At 45.9% G+C, this 20,000-nt stretch overlaps 2 protein-coding genes across 2 annotated transcripts in view; one reads left to right on the forward strand and one right to left on the reverse strand.

The window, feature by feature from the left end:
* synj1 (synaptojanin 1) overlaps positions 1-17,269 on the reverse strand; it is a 42,835-nt gene extending 25,566 nt beyond the window's left edge. Inside the window, exons 1-8 of the mRNA XM_061247844.1 lie at positions 17,103-17,269; positions 10,573-10,732; positions 9,704-9,790; positions 7,797-8,064; positions 6,838-7,063; positions 5,293-5,376; positions 1,985-2,046; positions 343-439 (exon numbers count right to left, since the gene is read on the reverse strand). Of these exons, the coding sequence (XP_061103828.1) occupies positions 343-439; positions 1,985-2,046; positions 5,293-5,376; positions 6,838-7,063; positions 7,797-8,064; positions 9,704-9,790; positions 10,573-10,696 (948 nt within the window). The 5' untranslated portion in view covers positions 10,697-10,732; positions 17,103-17,269. The remainder of the gene's footprint in view (positions 1-342; positions 440-1,984; positions 2,047-5,292; positions 5,377-6,837; positions 7,064-7,796; positions 8,065-9,703; positions 9,791-10,572; positions 10,733-17,102) is intronic.
* si:dkey-5g14.1 (lysosomal proton-coupled steroid conjugate and bile acid symporter SLC46A3) overlaps positions 15,171-20,000 on the forward strand; it is a 10,501-nt gene continuing 5,671 nt past the window's right edge. The window contains exons 1-3 of the mRNA XM_061247845.1: positions 15,171-15,314; positions 17,134-17,348; positions 18,129-19,023. Coding sequence (XP_061103829.1) covers positions 17,163-17,348; positions 18,129-19,023 — 1,081 coding nt within the window. The 5' untranslated portion in view covers positions 15,171-15,314; positions 17,134-17,162. The remainder of the gene's footprint in view (positions 15,315-17,133; positions 17,349-18,128; positions 19,024-20,000) is intronic.

Raw genomic sequence — 20,000 nt, forward strand, 5'->3', positions numbered from 1 at the left:
GGTCAGAGAAAACATACAGGAGTTATTCCATTTTACTGGGAATAATAATTTTTAAAAGTGTGTTTTAATTAATGAGTGGATGTTTATGCCATCTCATCTCATTTGTAAGTTTTGTTTTGTGCAAGTGCTATATAAATACAGATGCATTATTGTTATCATTATTAGTCACACTGTTAGACACGGTTCTGGATCTCGTACGATATATATGTAGATGTAATATGTAGAAAGACAATACTACAAAATGAAACGGGAGCCAGAATCGGGTGGAAAAGGAGACTCCTACAGACAGGGGGCGCCAGAGAGCACGGTGCAGAGTGAGTGACAGCTGGAGGCTCCGCCCACCTGGAAGGCCTTGCTGAGCATGTGCTCCCCCTCCTTCATGCCCAGCAGGTTGATGATCACCTGCTTCCCGTACAGCCTCCGGAGCGCGTAGAAGTGCCTGTGTAGCATAGCATAGCATAGCATCACATGACATGACATAGCATAGCATTACATAGCATAGCATGGTATGGCATAGCATCATATAACATTACATAGCATAGCATCACATAACATAGCTATTCATAGCATAGCATCACACAACATAGCGTAGCATACCATAGCATAGCATCACATAACATAGCATTACAACTTACAGTAACATGGCATAGCATAATTCAACATGACATGACATAGCAGAACAGAACATAAAAGAGCATACCACAACACACAATAACATAACACAGTATAAGAACAGGCCATTCAACACAACAATGCTCACCATTATCCTAGCACTAAAGTGTCCTAATGCATAGTTTACACCCTTTGAGGTTTATTCAGCGCAGGTGAGACGCTGAAATACCACCCACCTCCCATTTCTATTACTGTGCTGTAGCACCACGGCCAGTAGGGGGCGAATATGCCTCTCCCAAGGAGGTTCATTTCACACCCTTTACCTCTGTCCTAAATCTAAACCCCAGTGCTTAGCAGCGCTGGTGGTCCTGTGTGTGGTTTTTGGCACAGAAGAAGGATGAATCATTTAGATAACCCCAAACTCCCACACCGCAGTCCTTCGGAGTTTCAGTGCCTCAACCAGCCGGGGAGTCAGACACGAGCCGTGCAATATCCAGGCTATCGCTCTCTTCTCCTCTCTCCCTCTCTTCCTCACTAAATTCCTCACAAAATGACTGCGCCTGTTTTATATTGGGAGACGCCGCACACTGCCAGTCCACCCAACAGCTGTCAGTACAGACTGTGCTATATTGGAGCCTGAAATCACTTTTTACATTTTCTGTAAGTACATCACAACAATTTGAGACCGTGCCCCACGGGGGAAGCCTATTGATTGGCTGAGCTATGCAGTAACCAAGTCGCAGTGTCTGCAGGTTTAACACCAGTCCTGGAGGGCCGCAGTGGCTGCAGGTTTAACTCCAGTCCTGGAGGGCCGCAGTGTCTGCAGGTTTAACACCAGTCCTGGAGGGCCACAGTGGCTGCAGGTTTAACTCCAGTCCTGGAGGGCCGCAGAGTCTGCAGGTTTAACTCCAGTCCTGGAGGGCCGCAGAGTCTGCAGGTTTAACTCCAGTCCTGGAGGGCCACAGTGTCTGCAGGTTTAACTCGAGGCCTTAACTTTTACATTAAAAAGTTTTTCTGAGTTTTCCGCAAGTTAACTCGGAAATTTAGTTGGACACCCCTGCTCTAGTGGACTCTAGTGGACTCTAGTGGACTCTAGTGGACTCTAGTGGACTCTAGTGGACTCTAGTGGACTCTAGTGGACTCTAGTGGACTCTAGTGGACTCTAGGGACACCACATATTTGGTGAGAAGGAACCCGTGAACAGGCTGAGTCAGGACGCTGTGCCGTCGTCACAGCAGGAGAAAGGGAGAACGTTCTGGAGTAACTGCAGGCGGACGCAGTCTCCCGACAGCGACGTCGGCCATCTTGGACGGCCGCCAGGCTTGCAGGGTTTCTGGCCGGTGGGGCAGCGGGGGAGGAGCGCTTTAATTACCTCTCGAAGGCTGGAGCGTTCGCCTCAAAGCCGCGGGAGAGCTTGACGCGGTGCGAGCCCACCTGGGGGGGGGGGGGGGGGCAAGGGGAGACGGCGTAACATAAACATAACATAAACGTAACGTAACATAAACATCGCATTCCAGACAAGACCATGCCCAAACTGTTTATCATGCCCAAACTGTTTATCACGCCCAAATTGTTTACCATGCCCAAACTTCAATACTCCTGTGGTACTCTGCATTAAAATACATTTTAAACTGGATGGCATTAAAAAAGAAAAAAGAAAAAAGAAACATTTATTTTTAAAGAATGTACAGACAATTGACAATTGGTGTCCCAGAAATGTCTTATTATATACTTAGATAAAGGTGTGAAGCTTTCTTTTAGTAACTGCAGTAGTCTACCAGTGGACTGTGCATGACATTGCTTTTGACCTTGAAGTTTGACCTTTGGTGCAAGACACACAAGTCATACACCATAAATGCATGGAGCCAGCTGATAGGCTGGTCCCGGCTGACATCACTCAGACAGACAGCCGAAAGCTGCAGCATCCCTGCACAGCGGATCAGGCAGATGGGTCATTCTGCTGATTCACAGCCGACTCAAACACCCCCCGCCGGCACGGATCGCCACGGGCCAGATCGCCATGGCGATTACCCAGCATGCCCAAAACTGCCCGCACAGCAGATCCAGCCTGATTACGTGAGCAGCAGTGGCAGACAACACTGCTGTTCCTTATTAATCCAGGAGACTCTCTCTCACACACACTCTCTCTCCCTCCCTCCCTCCCTCTCCCTCCCTCTCTCCTTTCTCTCTCCTCTCTCTCCTCGCTCTTCTCTCTCTCCCATCCTCCCTCCCTCTTCTCTCCCTCCCTCCTCACTCAATCTGCTTCTCTCTCCCTCCCGCCTCTCTCTCTGCTTCTCCCTCCCTCTCCTTTTCCCTCCCTCCCCCTCTCCTTTTCCCTCTCTCCCTCTCTCCCTCCCCCTCTCCTTTTCCCTCCCTCCCCCTCTCCTTTTCCCTCTCTCCCTCCCTCCCCCTCTCCTTTTCCCTCCCTTCTCCTCTCCTTTTCCCTCCCTTCTCTCTCTCTCTCTCTCTCTCTCCCTCTCTCCCTGAGAGTGAGTCAGAGTTGCGTTGAGTCACGACTGCAGCCGTCCCCAGCCCTCCCCAGCCACGCCCAGCCCAGAGCGGAGCTGTGTAGCGCCTCAGCAGTGAGACACGAGTCTGTCTGTCTGACGGCTCCCTGGGTGTGCAGCGCGCCACTGTGTGGGACGGATCCTGACCAAGCAGCTGCCATTATTAGTAATATCCCTCTCTCCCCGTTTCTCTCTCTCCTTCTCTCTGTCGCTCCGTCCCCTCACTCCATCTCTCCCTCCCTCCCCTTCTCTCTCTGTTTGCATCTTTCTCTTGGTCTCTCTCTCTCTCTCTCTTTCCTGGTCTCCTTCACTCTTTCTGGGTCTCTCTCTTTCCATCTCTCTCTTCCTCTCTGCCCCCCCTCTCTCTCTCTGCCCCCCCACCCTCTTTGTCTCTCAATCTCTCACTCTCTTCCTCACTGCCCCCCCTTCTTTCACTCGGTCTCTCAGTTTCTCACCATCTTCCGCTCTACCCCCTCTCTCTTTCTCTCTCCTCTCTCCCTCCCTTTTCGTCTGTCTCTCAGCAGGTACCTGGCATTAATATTTGATGCGGTGTTATCTCCCGCATTAGGGAGGGCTCAGGTTGCTGCCAGCGTTATGAATGTACACATTCGGCCAAAGACTCCCTGTACCCGAAGGAACGCACCTCCCTTTGTCTAACAACTCTTTCACACCGTCCAGCAATCCGACAAGGTCAAATAATACGATCACACAGCTTAATACAACAGGCAATACAACTGTGAAAGAGTACACAGACAAACGGAAATCAGAAAGACAAACATATCATGTCAACATCCAAGACATATTTCGGTTCAACAAGCAGTATCTACGGTAACCTTAATAAAACAACACGGTGAACACGCATTACCGACACTAAAACTACATCTCCACTTCCCGAAAAGACAGACACTTCAGTAATTGAACCACGACAGCTAAAATAGCAATGTCTGAACTGCTATGCTAGAGGTAGAAGCTTCTGACAAACTGATGCCAGACAAGTGAAAAACTAAAAAAACGTGTAACCTGGTAGATAACTGACAGTGACACACAACTACCTGGGTAGCTAGCTTTAGCTTCAATTACATTAGCCACCTGCAAAGCTTTCTAGTCTTTCTAGCTAGCTGACCAGCTATCTAGCCTGCTACGTCAAAAGCATAATGACATAGCGAGCCATTAAGCTTAAGCTTGTTGCTAGCTAGATGAAAAAAAGTTAGATACCCAGTCAGGTAGTGATGTAGCAAGCTAGAAAGATGAAAATAAGCAAAATGATTTTCTAATGTTATCGCGTACAATGCCCAAAATCGTACTGCTCCTACAGAACGTTGAGAAGGAGGATCGTGCTATAGCACCAGATACAGAACACACGGACACCAGCTGGAATATTTCTGATTCTGTTAGTCCCCAAAATATATAAAATGATCGTGCCAATGTTTTCTGATATCTGAGTGGCAATTGTTTTAACAAAAACTTTTACTGGGACAGCTTATTCATGATGTGCTACCAGTCCTTAAAATGTTGACAGCTAAAGCATATTCCGTTTGACCTATAGAATTTTTTCACCAAAAAAGAAACACAGCCAATCAATCAGGAAACAAGTGACTATTTGCCCTGATCCACTGCTCTGTACAGTGTCACAGTCCTGGGGGCAAAATCAAAACATTCACTAAAATGTGTCCCACGCACATATCTTCCGTACCTCTAACATAATCTTCCTTGAGATTTTCAGATCTGTACCACTACCGGAAATAACACAAGGCCCTCAGTTCAGACAGCCGTCTAACGTTCCAGAAGATGCAGAACTTAGACATTTTGACAAGCCCATTATCAGATGAAATATGTCAAGGCACACAAACCTGAGATACAGACTCTCCCCCCTCCTCCAGGGACTGAGTGAGGATTTCATTCAGACACAATAACAGTAATTGAATATACTCAATGAATATTTTCTATGGATGACATGAACATCTGAGGTGAGCGTAGGTGAATACTGATGGATAACCACAACGTCCACAGATTCATTTAATAAATTAAACATAAGGCCACAACTTCAGCAAATATTTTCCTATATTTTAAATACAACCTTAATTAAATAAAAAAAATGGTCCATTAATTAAAATCCAGTCAAGATGCTTTTCAATTTCATGGTTAATTTTTGAAAGCGGAAACTGGTCCTCACCTGGATTCCAGGCTGCTCCCAAAACAGGGGTATGGATCCACGGATCTGAATGAAGGACGACACCTTATCATCCAGGAAAATAACCTGCAATATGAACAATAACAGAGTATTATCCATATGCAATCCCCGTAAGGACAAAGGAAAATCATAATGCAAAATCCCAGCCGTTTCTATGTCATCTCTTTCGACAACGACCATGTAGGTCACGATGAGTACACAGAATCAGGCACATAGAAAGATAATCATTTAAAGTAATTAAAAACAGCAACAGTGGGGGGGAAAAAAGAAGCACACAAGAAGAAAGTGTTTCACTAATTAAGTCAACAAACCCATAAAAGCGGCCTGGACTGCATTTCGGTGCCCGGCATTAGAGTGTAATTAGAGGGAGAAGTCTGAGGGAGAGCAGTTCACTCGGTCACAGCGGGAGGTGAAACTCAAAGTCCCAGAAGCCTCGGCTAATCCCTAATCCCTCATTCAACAAGCCCAGGCTCCAGCAGGGCCTGCCCAAAACAGCGGAGCAAACAGACCACACCTGGGGCCAAACCTGTCACTGGAAAAATGCAACTCCTTAGGTGCCGCTAAAATCTAAAAAACTCGCCTGCGGTATCCTTGAGAATGACCCATAGAGCATGTTAACCAACACACACAGTTTGAATATTATTCCAAAAAAACAAATTGTTCCTTTAAAATTGTCAGTAATCTGCAGGACTGTTACCGGTGTATGGAGAGTTACAGTATGTAAAATAAAGTACTTAGGGCCAGGTCTGGAACAAACATGGCCTATTCATGAAATGACTAAGCTTTAACTTGGAGAACAGCACTCACTAAAAATAACTGCTCACCAATGTCCAATTTCACAGATGCAGGCAATATGTCTGAATATACACAGAGCCCTAATCGACTGACGTGTCCCGTACCCCGAGAAACGTAATGCCCAACTGTGCCTCGCCCAATGGAGCTACTAGCCACAGCCAGCACTGGCACCTTCACATTACATTACATTATTGGCATTTGGCAGACGCTCTTATCCAGAGCGACGTACAACAAAGTGTATACCCATAACCAGGGCTAAGTGCGCTGAAAGACCCTAGAGGGAAGTACAATTTAAATTGCTACCCGTACAACAAAGATGAGGAGCAGGGCCTATTTTTTATTTTTTTATTTTTTCACAGGGTTAACCATCCAGCAGCCCCTGAGCACGGATCTCAACACGCAACACGCAACACGCAACACTCAACACTCAACACTCAACACTCAACACTCAACACTCAACACTCAACACTCAACACTCAACACTCAACACTCCTAACATGTTGAACTGAGGGAACAGCCCGCAGGCCAGCTCCCTGAAACAGGATTACTGAGTCAGGATAACTGCCGAGTAAAACCCGGACCCCGCCCGAATCTGGAACATGGACTGAAGCAAAAGGAACTGCTCCGGGTTTTACTCAGCGCTCATTAAAACTCTGTAATCTGGCTGTGTGGAACAGGCCCCGTGTAGTTAACTCCCACACCTCCCGCGTGAGCGGCGTACGGGCGGCTGACCTGCTCGGTCTCCACGAAGTTGGCGACCTGGCCGTCGTCGTTGGTGCCGCGCACGTTGAAGCGCGTGCCGGCCCTCTCGGAGCTGAGGCGCGAGATGACGCAGGCCTTGGCCTGCTTGTGCCCGGCGTAGACGGTGCGGACCTCCACCCCCCCGCACATGAGCCGCAGCAGCCAGTCGTCGCAGTTCACCCCGTAGTGCTTCAGGTGCAGGTGCAGCGACTGGTTCCTGTGTGTGAGAGTGTGTGTGAGTGTGTGTGTGTGTGTGTGTGTGTGTGTGTGTGTGTGAATGAGAAGCATCAGCCGTACAGCGCTTTCGATAAAGGCGCTATATAAATGCCAACCATTTACCAAATAACCACGCGTTTCAACAGTGGTATGCAGAAGAGCATCTCTGAACACACAACGCGTCAAACCTCTAAGTGGATAGGCTACAGGAGCACAAGATAAGTCCAATAAATACCTAATAAAGTGCTCACTGAGTGTGTGTGAAGCTCAATATTTCAAAACCACTAAGAGTGCACATAGAGCCTTATTCTAAGCCTTATAATGCACCCAGAAGGCACTCAATGCCAGAAATGGCAGATTGGGGTTTAAATTGTTTTTTTGACAGTCACTTTACATCAGGGCTGCCCAACCCGGTTCCTGGACATCTGCCATCCTGTAGGTTTTCACTTGAATTATTAATTCAGGATCTCTCGCCGTTGAATGAGGTGTGCTTTGTGAGGGTTGGAATTAAAACCTACAGGAACAGAGTTGGGCAGCCCTGCTTTATGTAAACCTCCTTAATGGTGCAAATGCAAGGCTCTACAGTGCTCCGTTTGTGTGCTTCAATCGTTCAGGAGCACATCTATTAATTTGGATGCATTAGTGCGCTCCTAAATATTTCAACTTAGGAGCACGTTAGCACACGCTAGCATAGGGCCCTGCAGTGGAGACCAGGCCCGCGGGGACGGACGCACCAGAAGAAGCGGTTGTCCGTGGTGTCCTCCTTGATCCGGCGGTGGGCGTTGAGGCTGAGGTCCATGCTCACGCCGGAGGACGACCAGGCGAAGTAGAAGTTCCCCGAGTTCAGCACCTTGCGCACGTCCGAAATCCGGTCCTCGTCCGACGGGTCGTTCCTCAGGGACACGAAGTCCGTGGCGGTGACCCGGAAGACCTCGGAGTCCTGCACCTTCCCCACCGAGCTGCACCCCGTCACCACCACCAGGCTGTGCAGCATAGCGTCCCCTGCAGGACGGGAGGGCGCAGGCGCAGAGACGTGAGGCGACGTTTTTACAGGCCTCCCGAGTCAGGGACACAGTGTTACGGTTATGTTCGGGTCTAGGTCAGAACATAACAGGATGAAGGAAATGGGAGTCTAGAATGGGGAACGGAAGTGAAAACTGCAGACAGGCAAATAACTCTGGTTACTATCTGCCAAAGAAAATGAAGTAGCAACAGGCAAATCTTCAGTGTTTGTTCAACTCTAACAAAAGTCCACACTAAAAGGACTTACTTACTCTCACAGTGTAAAATGTAGACCTATCAGAGTTGGCACTGTGACATTGGTTTTGGGGGCTGTGCAAGATGCCTAAAATCCTCAGTTAAAGTGAACGTCACAGTTACTGAATTCGTAAAAAAAAAAATTATAATAATAAAAAAATAAAAAAGTCTGGTCAAAAAATAGAACAGGACCTAAAACATCTGACTTATCTCACTGAAAACAAGTAGTCCAGATGGGACTGCCGAATGTCTAACACACCCCCTCTCTCCCCCCCCTCCCCCCCCACCCCTCCCCAAATGCATTTAGCATATCATTTGACAGCTCGGGTTTAGCCTTAATCTGTGTCACTTGGCTTTCGTTTGCTCGGGTATCGTGCCCTTCGTGATCTCGGTTAAAAAAAGGCCCACCCATCTGTGCCAGCAGCTGTCACTCTGCTCCCAGTCAAGCATGACTCATCTCTTTAGACGGATGGCAGCGGGGCATTGTGGGTAGGGAACTGTGCCGGCACCTCCGGGGTTGCCGGTTTGAATCCCAGGTTGGGCACTGGGGCCAAGGAAGCCGTGAGCAAGGCATTTCATTGATTGATGCTTTATTGATCCCCAAATTATGTTAATTGCCCCAATAAATATGCAGCTGTGTACATTTCTCTTATCTGATGCAATGGGAGTGTAAACTGTGCAAGTCACGGTGGATGGAAACATCGGCTGAATGCTGAAATTTAAACACAAGCACTGGGAATATCTGAAATCTCTCCTGCAGAACAATTTCATCACAAAATTCTCTATAATGACATGAAATAAGATTTTTTTTATTCTGACTACCAGTGAAAGTAGACATTCGTTCCTTTAATGGTCCCTACAGGACAAAATCAGGGGCCACCCTATGCGCTCTCTAAGAGTTTATTTAGCACTTTGTACCCAGCAGGCATTCTACCGGCGTCTAAACAATTAAAGTGTTTCAAATAAGAAATAATGCTGACTCAGCATTCCGTTGCCCCATAGCACAGACCCTGTCCCAAACTCACCAAGTTCTGATGAGCCCCACAGACCCAGGCCCAAACTCACCAAGTTCTGATGAGCCCCACAGACCCAGGCCCAAACTCACCCTGTTCTGATGAGCCCCACAGACCCAGGCCCAAACTCACCAAGTTCTGATGAGCCCCACAGACGCAGGCCCAAACTCACCAAGTTCTGATGAGCCCCACAGACCCAGGCCCAAACTCACCCAGTTCTGATGAGCCCCACAGACCCAGGCCCAAACTCACCCTGTTCTGATGAGCCCCACAGACCCTGGCCCAAACTCACCCAGTTCTGATGAGCCCCACAGACCCTGCCCCAGACTCACCCAGTTCTGATGAGCCCCACAGTGCAGACCCAAACTCACCCAGGTTGAGCCGCAGAACCCCCAGGATGCCGTAGGCGTCCAGCATCTTGGTGTACGTGTTCTTGATGGCCTCCTTCTCCGCCGCAGCTAGGAGAGAAGAGAGAGGGTGAAGCGATGAATCGGTAGCGACAACATGGCGCAAACTGAGGCGGGTAAGGAAAATCAACGGGGAGGCTGTGCCCATGCAGAAATGAAGTCAATTCCCTGGAGACTGGAGAAAGGCACAGTCAAAATGGCCGACAGTAAGGTGCACTATTTCAGAGCAAAATTATTATTTTATTATTATTATAGATAATACATTTATTTACTTTCACTATCTACACACTCACCTACGACTAAATGTTATTCAGGGATACCAACACACTAAGTATGTGTGCCTTTCTTAAATTTATTTTTTGAAATATTTTATAGCAGGTACCCATGAATAAATGTCTAATTCAGGCTGCTAAGGGGACTGACTTTTACTAGTTATGGATGTGATACTTTAACTTGTGGAAGAACCTATGCACTTGTAAATCGCTTTGGATTAAAAGCGTCTGCTAAATGACAAAAATGTAAATGTAAATGTAAAAGTGCTAACCAAATGACTACTTAATAAAATCAACACACACAATGGTCCTGAGCAACGACTTGATTTCTAAAATGGAAACGCGACAAAAAGATTTCCCGAGGACTCCTCTAATTATGTGCACAAAGCAAAGAAGGCCGTTACTTAGCTGTTGGTGTCACTTGGGAATTTGAAGCCTATGGATTAGGGAAGAGACAACTTTGGGAAAGACAAGCGGTAACTTGCAGTCCTTCTTTTACGCTCATTATCTAGAGACCATTATCTTGAACCGCGTCAAACGGAAAGGGGAATCACGTCTTACACAAAACGGCAACGGCTCCTGACTCCAGCATAAGACATTCTTCACGGCTCCTCGTTTCCACAATCACGCTGTAAGGAGGGGGGTCCAACTTGTGGTAGATACGATATCCTTTGCTGAAGGCCATTGCGGATCTTGGTTTATTGGCCCTGTGAGGTCACGCCTATGAAACGGGAGAGACGGGGAGTGAAACGTCACGTACAGCAGGAAAACATCAGACTTTGTGGGCACCCATCAAGCCATAAAAATTTATGGCATGACGTTTTGCCCCGCAAGATACACATGGCCATACGGAGAGTACTATACAAACTCCAACGTAAGAGAAGCGAATGTAACAGCAACCAGGTTTGCTGACCAGATGGAGATCTACATGTAACCACCTTGCACACGATGCACTTGCCTTCCCTACGAATAGTGACTCTTAATTCAAGCACTGACTCACCGAGTCATCCTCAGTCAATAATGCACAGGTAGTGTTTAATACGTCAGTGACCTGTTCAAGGCTGTAACAGCTGCATAAACACGCCTTTTAAACTCTGAAATAGAAATCCAACCATTTTACGACTCGGTTTTCTCTTCGTGACAGATTAAAATAAGCCATTTTAGCTTGCTACCTAGCGCTAGCTATAGATAGTAGTAGCTAAGTCGACTGGTATTAGGCCTAACGCTACAATTCAGACCGGTAATGTGTCCATGGTGGTATTACGGCAGGTGACAATCTATCCAAGGGCAGATGCATGAAAAATGAAGTTGGCTTCCCCTACGAATTTAGCTTGTTAAGGATATTACCTAGCTAGCCTACCTGATTGAATGATCCACACTGGCTAGCGAGTGCTAGACACCTACCGTTATGGAACACAATAGCTAGCAAGTAACGGTATTTAGCTATCTAGCTAATGCTAACAATTCCTCTAATATAACTAGCAATCAAAATACAAAATGTCGCTTTTTAATTTTAGCGACAAATATATTACAAACTAGCTACCTTCCCAGCTAATTACATTTATTGCATTTTCCAATTAGCTAGTCGTATTATTCATAAATGGAATAGGGCGCATTGTTGCTTTGAACCAATCTGACGCTCGTTAGCTGGCGACCGGAGAACTAGGAAGCGGCATCTACAAGGACACGCCATTCATTGCCCTGTTGTTGGCATCTCCAAATGTTTAACAGTTGAATTGTAGCGAGCCCTCTGGCATTACTGCATTAAGCAAGCAGCCAATATTAGACGACTGCTAACTTTAGCCACAATATTCCGCATCTCAGAATCGCTCTTGGTACTTGCAAGCTAGCCTTATCTATAGTATAGCTATAGCCAGTTAGCTGTGCATATCATCGTCCCGTTCTATGAAAATGTACCGTTAATAGCAAGCAATTCTGTTAGTCTCCCATGAATGCAGCAACGGCGGTTTAGCAAACACAAAATATGATATAATTTTATGCTAGGCAATGCAATTGTGACAATTTCAAACGCTTCTCCTGATACATGGATGCCAAGTTACCTTCTTTCACAGCGTCTCCTTCGCCGGATTTCCAGACCTCGGGATAGCAAAATAAACCCCCTCCCACTGCACTGCTGGTATAGTCGACGTAACGGCATCGCATTTTCCCAACTGGCACACCATGGACGAGCAAAGAGTGCCAGCTTGTGTTTGGAGGAAAATACGATCTCTCTCGGAGCACCCTTTACAGAATAAGCGCACTTTGGGTCATTGGATAATTTAAATAGTTTTAGTGAACTAAAGTAGTCAAATTAAATAATAATTGCCTAAATTTGGCTAACTACATTTTAGGCTTTTAATTATTGATGTATTTATTTATGAACGCATTATTAAGTAATTTACATATCTAAGATGTATCTAACGTACATCATACTGCTACAACTAGTGCTAATACAATTATAATATAATTATTAATAGACGTTTATGCAATAACTAGAAATAATGTGATAGCCTACTTTACAAACTCTACACTGTCTACTCCAGAAACGGAGATAGGTTTTAGTTACATACATTCACAAACAATCTTTTATTTGTCTTTTATCTTTTGTATCTTAGTTTTTATGGAATCTGCTAATGTTTCTTTAATGATTTAAATTGATAGGTTAGGAGTCGTTGATATTTCAGTTTCTTTGTATATTTATGACTGGCAATCAAAACCATACAATAGAACAGATAATGTAAAAAAAAAAAAACACTTATAAAGTTTCCTGAAGACCTGCTGGCTTTACAATGCCCACAAGGGTGGTCTAGGAAGATGCACTTAAAGCCTCTCTACAGCAGACTGTAGCTCCCTGCAGCCATTGAAAAGTTTGAAGGTCATCACAAACTTCTGGAGCAATCTACAATATCCTGCACTGCCCACAAAAACTGTCTGGCCAGTGAAAAACATATACTTTATAACACTATAAAATTGAGGACACAGAAATGAGTTTTCTTTTGGCTTGGCATCTGAGGCGGTGACTGCATCAGGACTGAGATGATTTAATACATCTCCAGCCTCACATGGCAGGAAAACAAAAGCGATCAGGCCAAGGGGAGATTTCTCAGAGGACAGCTTTGAAGATATGATAATAATGTAATAATGCAACCATTTTAAGAATGTAGTGGGCTAAAAAATGTTTAGATTGACTGAAAGTATTCCTCCAAATCAATGTGTAATATACAGTGGCTTCAGAAAGTACTCAAACCCCTCCACCTTTTTCCACATTTTGTTGCATTGTAGACCTAATTTAACATTGATGACATGTTTTTCCATCACTCTACACACAATACCCTGTAATGACAAAGCAATTGTAAATTTATATATATATAAAAATCCTGAAAACTCATTTCAAATATTCAGACCCTTTATTCAGTACTTTGTGGAAGCACCTTTGGTTTGTAGCTTGAAGTCTTCCTGGGTATGACTCAACCAGCTTGATTTGGGCAATTTCTACGATTCTTGCAGATTCTGTAAAGCTCGATTAGAGTAGATGGGGGGATTAAGCTGCTGTCTCTCTGGGCCGCCTAGTGGCGGAATGACCTCCCTACATCAAATGGTAAATGGCAGGCATTTATATAACGCCTTTATCCAAAGCGCTGTACAATTGATGCTTCTCCATTCACCCATTCATACACACACTCACACACCGACGGCGATTGCCTGCCATGCAAGGCCCCGACCAGCTCGTCAGGAGCATTTGGGGGTTAGGTGTCTTGCTCAGGGACACTTCCACACAGCCTGGGCGGGGGATCGAACCGGCAACCCTCCGACTGCCAGACGACTGCTCTTACTGCCTGAGCCATGTCGCCCACATCAGTTAGAAGAGCACAGACGCTTCCCATCTTCCGCTGCAAACTGAAGACTCAGCTCTTCAAATCACAAGTACTTCACCACAGGGACGGAATTAATCCTTTTACTGAAGAGTGGCTTCTATCTAGCCCAGGGGTGCACAACTCGGGGCCGGTTCTCATTCCAACCAATGACCTTAGTATGCTTTCTGACAATTCTATATACCTTACTGGAGCACAGTAATATATTTAGGATACACTTGCGGTCTATGTCAGTAGCTGGTGCTCATACAGATGCTCATACTTATACAGATGAATATATAATTCAGTTAATTAAAAGCAGAAGCACAAAATCCTAAAATTGGCCCTTGTCGTGCACCCCTGGTCGAGCCCCTCTCCCCTAAAGGCCTGATCGAGTGCTGCAGAGATGGTCCTTCCAGCAGGTTATCCCATCTCTGGAGAGGAACTCTGAAGTTCTGTTGGAGTGGCCACTGGGCTCTTGGTCACCTCCCTGACTAAGCCCTTCTTGCCTGGTTACAGAGTTTGTGTGGTTCCAAAATGATCCCATTTCCCTGGAAATATTCAATGCTTTAGCCATTTTTAATACCTTTCCCCAAATCCATGCCACAAAACACAACACAACAAATTTGGGAAAAAGTGAAAGGTGTCTGATTATGAAAGTGAATTCAATCCGCAGTCGCTGTAAAAACAGCAGTATCATATTATGAATGTATCTATGAATGTGACTGTATGGTTTATGACACTATACAGTATTTACTTAAAATAAAATAAGTAGCTTTCAACAAATTAAAATAGAATATGTATTAACGTGATAAAATGCAAGATGTACTAGTATGGAAAGGTCATAGACGTTCGAATACATAACTCACACATCAATAAACAGTAGCGATCATGCTACTGACCTAATCATTATTGATTTCAAAAGATGAGTAAGGAAAACCCACAATAGAAAGTACATTACTTTACGAATTAATCTTATTTGTGGGGAAACAAACTAGCTTGAATGACCTGTAGACGCGTTCATCTATTTAATTAGCGAAACATATGTTGCGACTTCATGTATTTTTATAAAGCTAAATTAATATTTATATTAGTTACGTCCTCACCTAAGATCCATGCACACCAGCTAACCCTTAGTAGCTCGCTTCAGCAATATGACGTAACATACCTAGGCGCAATGATGAGCGCAGGGCGTATTCGGTATCATAACAAGTTGTAATTGACAGAGGCATTAGCCAATCAGAGGAAGTCTATGTTGGCTTAACAACGCCGCTTGTCCTATCATAAAACGCGAGGGGCAAGCCTGAAGAAATGGTCGTTTATAATGTCACTTTGTTTCATAACTCGGGTAGAAGAATGTGCTGTCAACTGTCTGTCAGCTGAGCAGCGGTGTTATAATGTATAAATAACATATATGTTGTAAATAACATCTCACTGATGAATTTCTGAAAGGTAAGATGCAATATTTATTTGAATGTAAAACTTGCATTCTCTAACGTAGAGTAAGTCTGAATCGTGCAGCTCTAGCAACTAGCTTGCATGCTTATCTTGCCACATATCTAACTTGGAGTAATATATTATTGTCATATTACTTGATGTTGCATTGTCCAAACGCGATAGTGGGGACACAGCTGACGAGCTGGCTATTTAGCAAATAACCGGACAACGTGCAGTGTAGCTCGACATTGTTGAATGTATAATGGTATCCATAGGGTTACGCTGGTAAACAGCGAACTGGTTTGGCTTTCAGTGTGTTTGTCCACTCGTGCAGCTTGCGATAACCACAAAGCAGTTGGCTAAACATTATATAGCTTAGAGGCTACCATTCATATCGTATGAAGAGGTTTGCGACAAGCATCTGAAAAAGTGATCGAATTAAAGCATTTTTTTTTGTTTTTTTTTGTTTTTTTTTGTTTTGTTTGTAAGATCTAGCTATCTGTAAACAATAATTCTGCTGATATCCGGTAGATAGTGGTGTTTTACTTTCATTTACATAACAAAATGAAGAATAGGCTAGTCAACCCGTCTTTTACGTTGACCTACAAACTAGATAGTGTCTACCGTAGCACTGTATCAAGCCTGGTTTTGGGGGGAAAAAACCCATAGTTGGGGTCTGCTTGCACTGCTGTACATGAAAACATTTATTATGGCAACGTGGAATTAGGGTGTTCTAAACGTAACTATGTCACTCTTTTAATTGGCATTTAGGTAAGAATAGACGTGGATAAAAATCATCAAGTGTCAATCGTTTTGGATTCCCATTTGGACATAAATAGTAAACACTTGAAACATAGAGTTGATTCTCTCTTTAACTGTACCAATACGTCCCTAATAGGCGTACTGGCAGAAGAACGCAATAGTGCGAGGTAAACTAATAGCGCAGTCATACAGAATGCATGCAATACTTAAGATGTTCAAAATGTGGCATACCGTTCCAAATTGTGTTTTGAGAACAGAAGCCTTTGTGCTTTGACCTTCATTCCCACATTAAACCATTCAACTTCATACTGAAATGTTCTTCCGTCCAGATTTATTTGCAGGTTTGCTGCCAAATAGAACCTTTTAGCGACACTGATATTTCAACGTTAAAAGACTCTGTGGCTGTGACCGTGTCCATCCCCCCCAAAAAAGACTCCCACTATTGTTGCACGAGTCCTGAAAACGTAGTCTACTAGGCATGCTGTATTCCAGTGAGGGGCACTTCTTTCATGGCTGGTAGGACAGCGAGTTCATAACTTTAATCGTGTTATCGTTATAACATTAAATATAAATGTAGTCAAGTTAAATTCAATTCAATATTATTGAGCAGCACAAAGTCCAGCCCTTTTTACAGAGACATTGCCACAACAACACTTTACAGAGGGAACGGAAAGGAAAATTGAGCTAAAACCATGTCTGAACCCTGCAAAACTGGGAAGAAAAACACTAAACACAAAAAAAAAAAAAAATCTCAGCTAGGAACTAAAGGTGCCCTAACTCTGCTGGCCGAGTTAGGGCACCTTTAATTAGCAAATAATCAAACGTGTTGGGCAGGTTGAGGAAGTTAAACTAGCTGGTTAAAGTAATCCAAGCGGAGGGAGTATAGTAATGTGCAATTCAAAGCAGTGGGGCCATGCTTTTAGCCCTCCAGGTTATGTAATGACATGGGCTTAAACCAGGTGAGGGATGGGGTTTATCGGCCTATTATCGGCAATATTAGGTTAATTTGATGGTTTTCTGATGTTGCTAGTACTGAATCACCTTCGATACGTGGTCTTCTGTTGATTTGCAGGGTGCTGTAGCATCGCACGTCGCAGATGAATGATGGGTTTGTACCTGGTGGAGCCCGTTGTGGCCATCTACGCTTTTGCCAGCTTTTTAGTGTACCCGCTAGTGCAGCAGTACGTTTACCGGCGACTCTGGGAGGAGCTAACGAACACCACTTACCCCGACCATGACTTGACGTCCCGCTGCGGTAACTACAGCAACCACAGCAGTCCGCACGAGGTGAGTGATTCGCGCCGTTCAGCCACGCCCCCTCTGCACCTCGTGATATTTCACGTTAACGAGACAGAAATTATGTACGCCACAGATGACATTAGTAAGATCAAACCAGTTTAAGTAGAAGGTAAGACCGTAACGGCCACTCACGTTGCAAATATGACAAATTTAATAATCTTGTTTTGCTTCCAGGGATACTGATTCGAGTCAAGAGATGAGAGGAAAAAAATGCAATTACTAGTAGTGGGGTGATTCATATTTAAGCATAATCTGTTTTAAGTAGCTAACGCTATAATTTATAACATAAATGTTCCAGAACAGCTTCAGACCTTTGGATTCAAATACTTTTCTATGCTTTACTGAGCTTGTCTGGTGTATTGGAACCTATGAGATACTCTCAAAAAGTGCCAACCCCGCCTTCTAGTCTTCTTAGTTGGCTGAATTGCTCCAGGCAAGATCAATTGAGCACAGAACAGTATTTGAATCCAAAACCAATATGTATTTGACCCAGGTCTGGTGTATATAAAACCAGCACTGACACCTGTTGTAGTGATTACGCTTTGTGGTTTTGTGTCTTGTGTGAGAGTTTTGTCATCACAGCAAAAATAAATCAGTTGGTTTCCCTGGCCTTGTGGTGACAGTGATGTGTGCCATTACTTTACTTTCTTCCTTGTACTTAACTTCCCTCTTCTTATGAAAGAAACCTTTTTACACAAACCTGTTCCACCCCCCCGGGGAGGCCCGTGACGTGTGGTAAATCCCCGTGTGGCGTGTGTGTTCCCGCAGGACGTCCAGAGGGCGGCCTCCCTCTTCTCCCTGTACAGCGAGCTCTTCTCCATGGTCCCCAGCCTGGTCGTCACCCTCCTGCTGGTGGCCTCCAGCGACCGGCGCGGCCGCAAGATCACCATCGTCCTCCCCCTGCTGGGCTCGCTGGTCTACGCCCTCTCCTTCCTGGCCATCTCCTTCTTCCGGCTCAACCTCTACCTCCTGGTGGCCGCCAACTTCGTCAGCTCCCTGTTCGGCGGCGTGGGCACGCTGCTGGGCGGCTGCTTCGCCTACGTGGCGGACCTCTGCCCGGACGGGACGCGGCGGACCATGCGCATGGCCGGGGTGGACATGGTGATCGGCCTGCTGTCGGGCGTGGCCTCCCTCTCCACGGGCTACTTCCTGCGGGCGGCGGGCTTCAACTGGCCCTTCGTCACGGCGGTGCTCTTCCACCTGGCCAACCTGGCCTACGTGGCCCTGGTCCTGGAGGAGACGGTGCGGGCCCCGGCGGACCCCCCCGGGCCCCCGCCGCCGGACGGCTCCTCCCCCGCGCCTCCTCGCCGGGCCGTGCTGAGCCTGGCGCACGGCGTGTTCGCGCTCTTCGCGGCCGGCGGCCGGAGGAGGAGCGCCCTCCTGGTGCTGCTCCTCCTCACCTTCTCCTCCTACAGCTTCGCCAACATGGGCGGGCTGTCCGCCGTGACGCTGTACGAGCTGAACGAGCCGCTCTGCTGGGACGAGATCCTGATCGGCTACGGCTCGGCGCTCTCCACCGTGGTCTTCCTCACCAGCTTCGCCGGCGTGGCCCTGCTCTCCCGCTGCCTGCCCGACGCCGCCATCGTCCTCGTGGGGCTGTTCTCCGTCATGTCCGGCCTGGTGATGATCGCCTTCGCCAAAACCACGCTCATGATGTTCCTCGGTACGAGGCCGACCTCGGGGCGGCGTCCCGGTACTCCTGTCCTTACGTTACACTCGCGGCATTTGGCAGACGCTCTTATCCGGAGCGACGCACAACAAAGTGCAGAGTGCATAACCCATAACCAGGGATAAGTGCGCTGAAAGACCCTGGAGGGAAGTACAATTTGCTACCTGCACAACAGAGATAAGGACCAGGGCGTATTTGATCATCTGATTTTATTTTTAATTTAAAAAAAAATGTTTTAAATAGTAATACCGCAACATGCAAATGTATGAATAAACTTCTCACCTAGCCAAACGAAACTAGCAAAGGTATCATCCTGCCCCCATAATTCGAGATGAGAAGGAGGAAGGAGATGAGTGCAGGAAAGGAGGATGTGTTTTTTTTTTTTGTATTGGGGTGCACCCCCTTCTCTCCCTGTGCTGTTGTGTCTGGTGTCTACAAGGTCTGTGGTTTTTAGACCAGCTGGGACCCGCCCGTTCTCTCCATGGCGATGTTTCTGGGGTGTATGTGGTGTAGGCTTCCAGACCCGGGGTGTCCAACTCCAGCCCTAGAGGGCTGCAGTGTCTGCTGGTTTTTGATGTGTTTCAGCACAAGTGATTCATTTGAGTCGTTGGTTGGCAAGAGTCTTGTTCTCAAGGCTTTAGCCACAGACACCTGCAGACAACACAGCCCTCCAAGACTGGAGTGTGACACCCCTGTTTTAGGCAAACGATGTGGAGCTCAGATCCGTTCAAACATGCAGTTTAGTTTACCGTAGCTCTTTAGGTCGGCAGAGCAACTTTAAACTCTCAGATCCTGCAGATCCCAGAGAATTTTCAGTTAAGCAATTCAGTTTACTTAATTTCATTATGTAAAGCTTACGACCAGATTGGAAGCATAATTTAGTGAATATAGAGGTTTCTTCTAAAACTCTCTGCAGGCATATTACTGGTATCTAAAGGGCTAAAGCATTTTACAATAAAGTATTTGACCTA

This window comes from Conger conger, chromosome 7 (genome assembly GCF_963514075.1).
Source record: "Conger conger chromosome 7, fConCon1.1, whole genome shotgun sequence".
In the NCBI taxonomy this organism is placed as follows: Eukaryota; Metazoa; Chordata; class Actinopteri; order Anguilliformes; family Congridae; genus Conger; species Conger conger.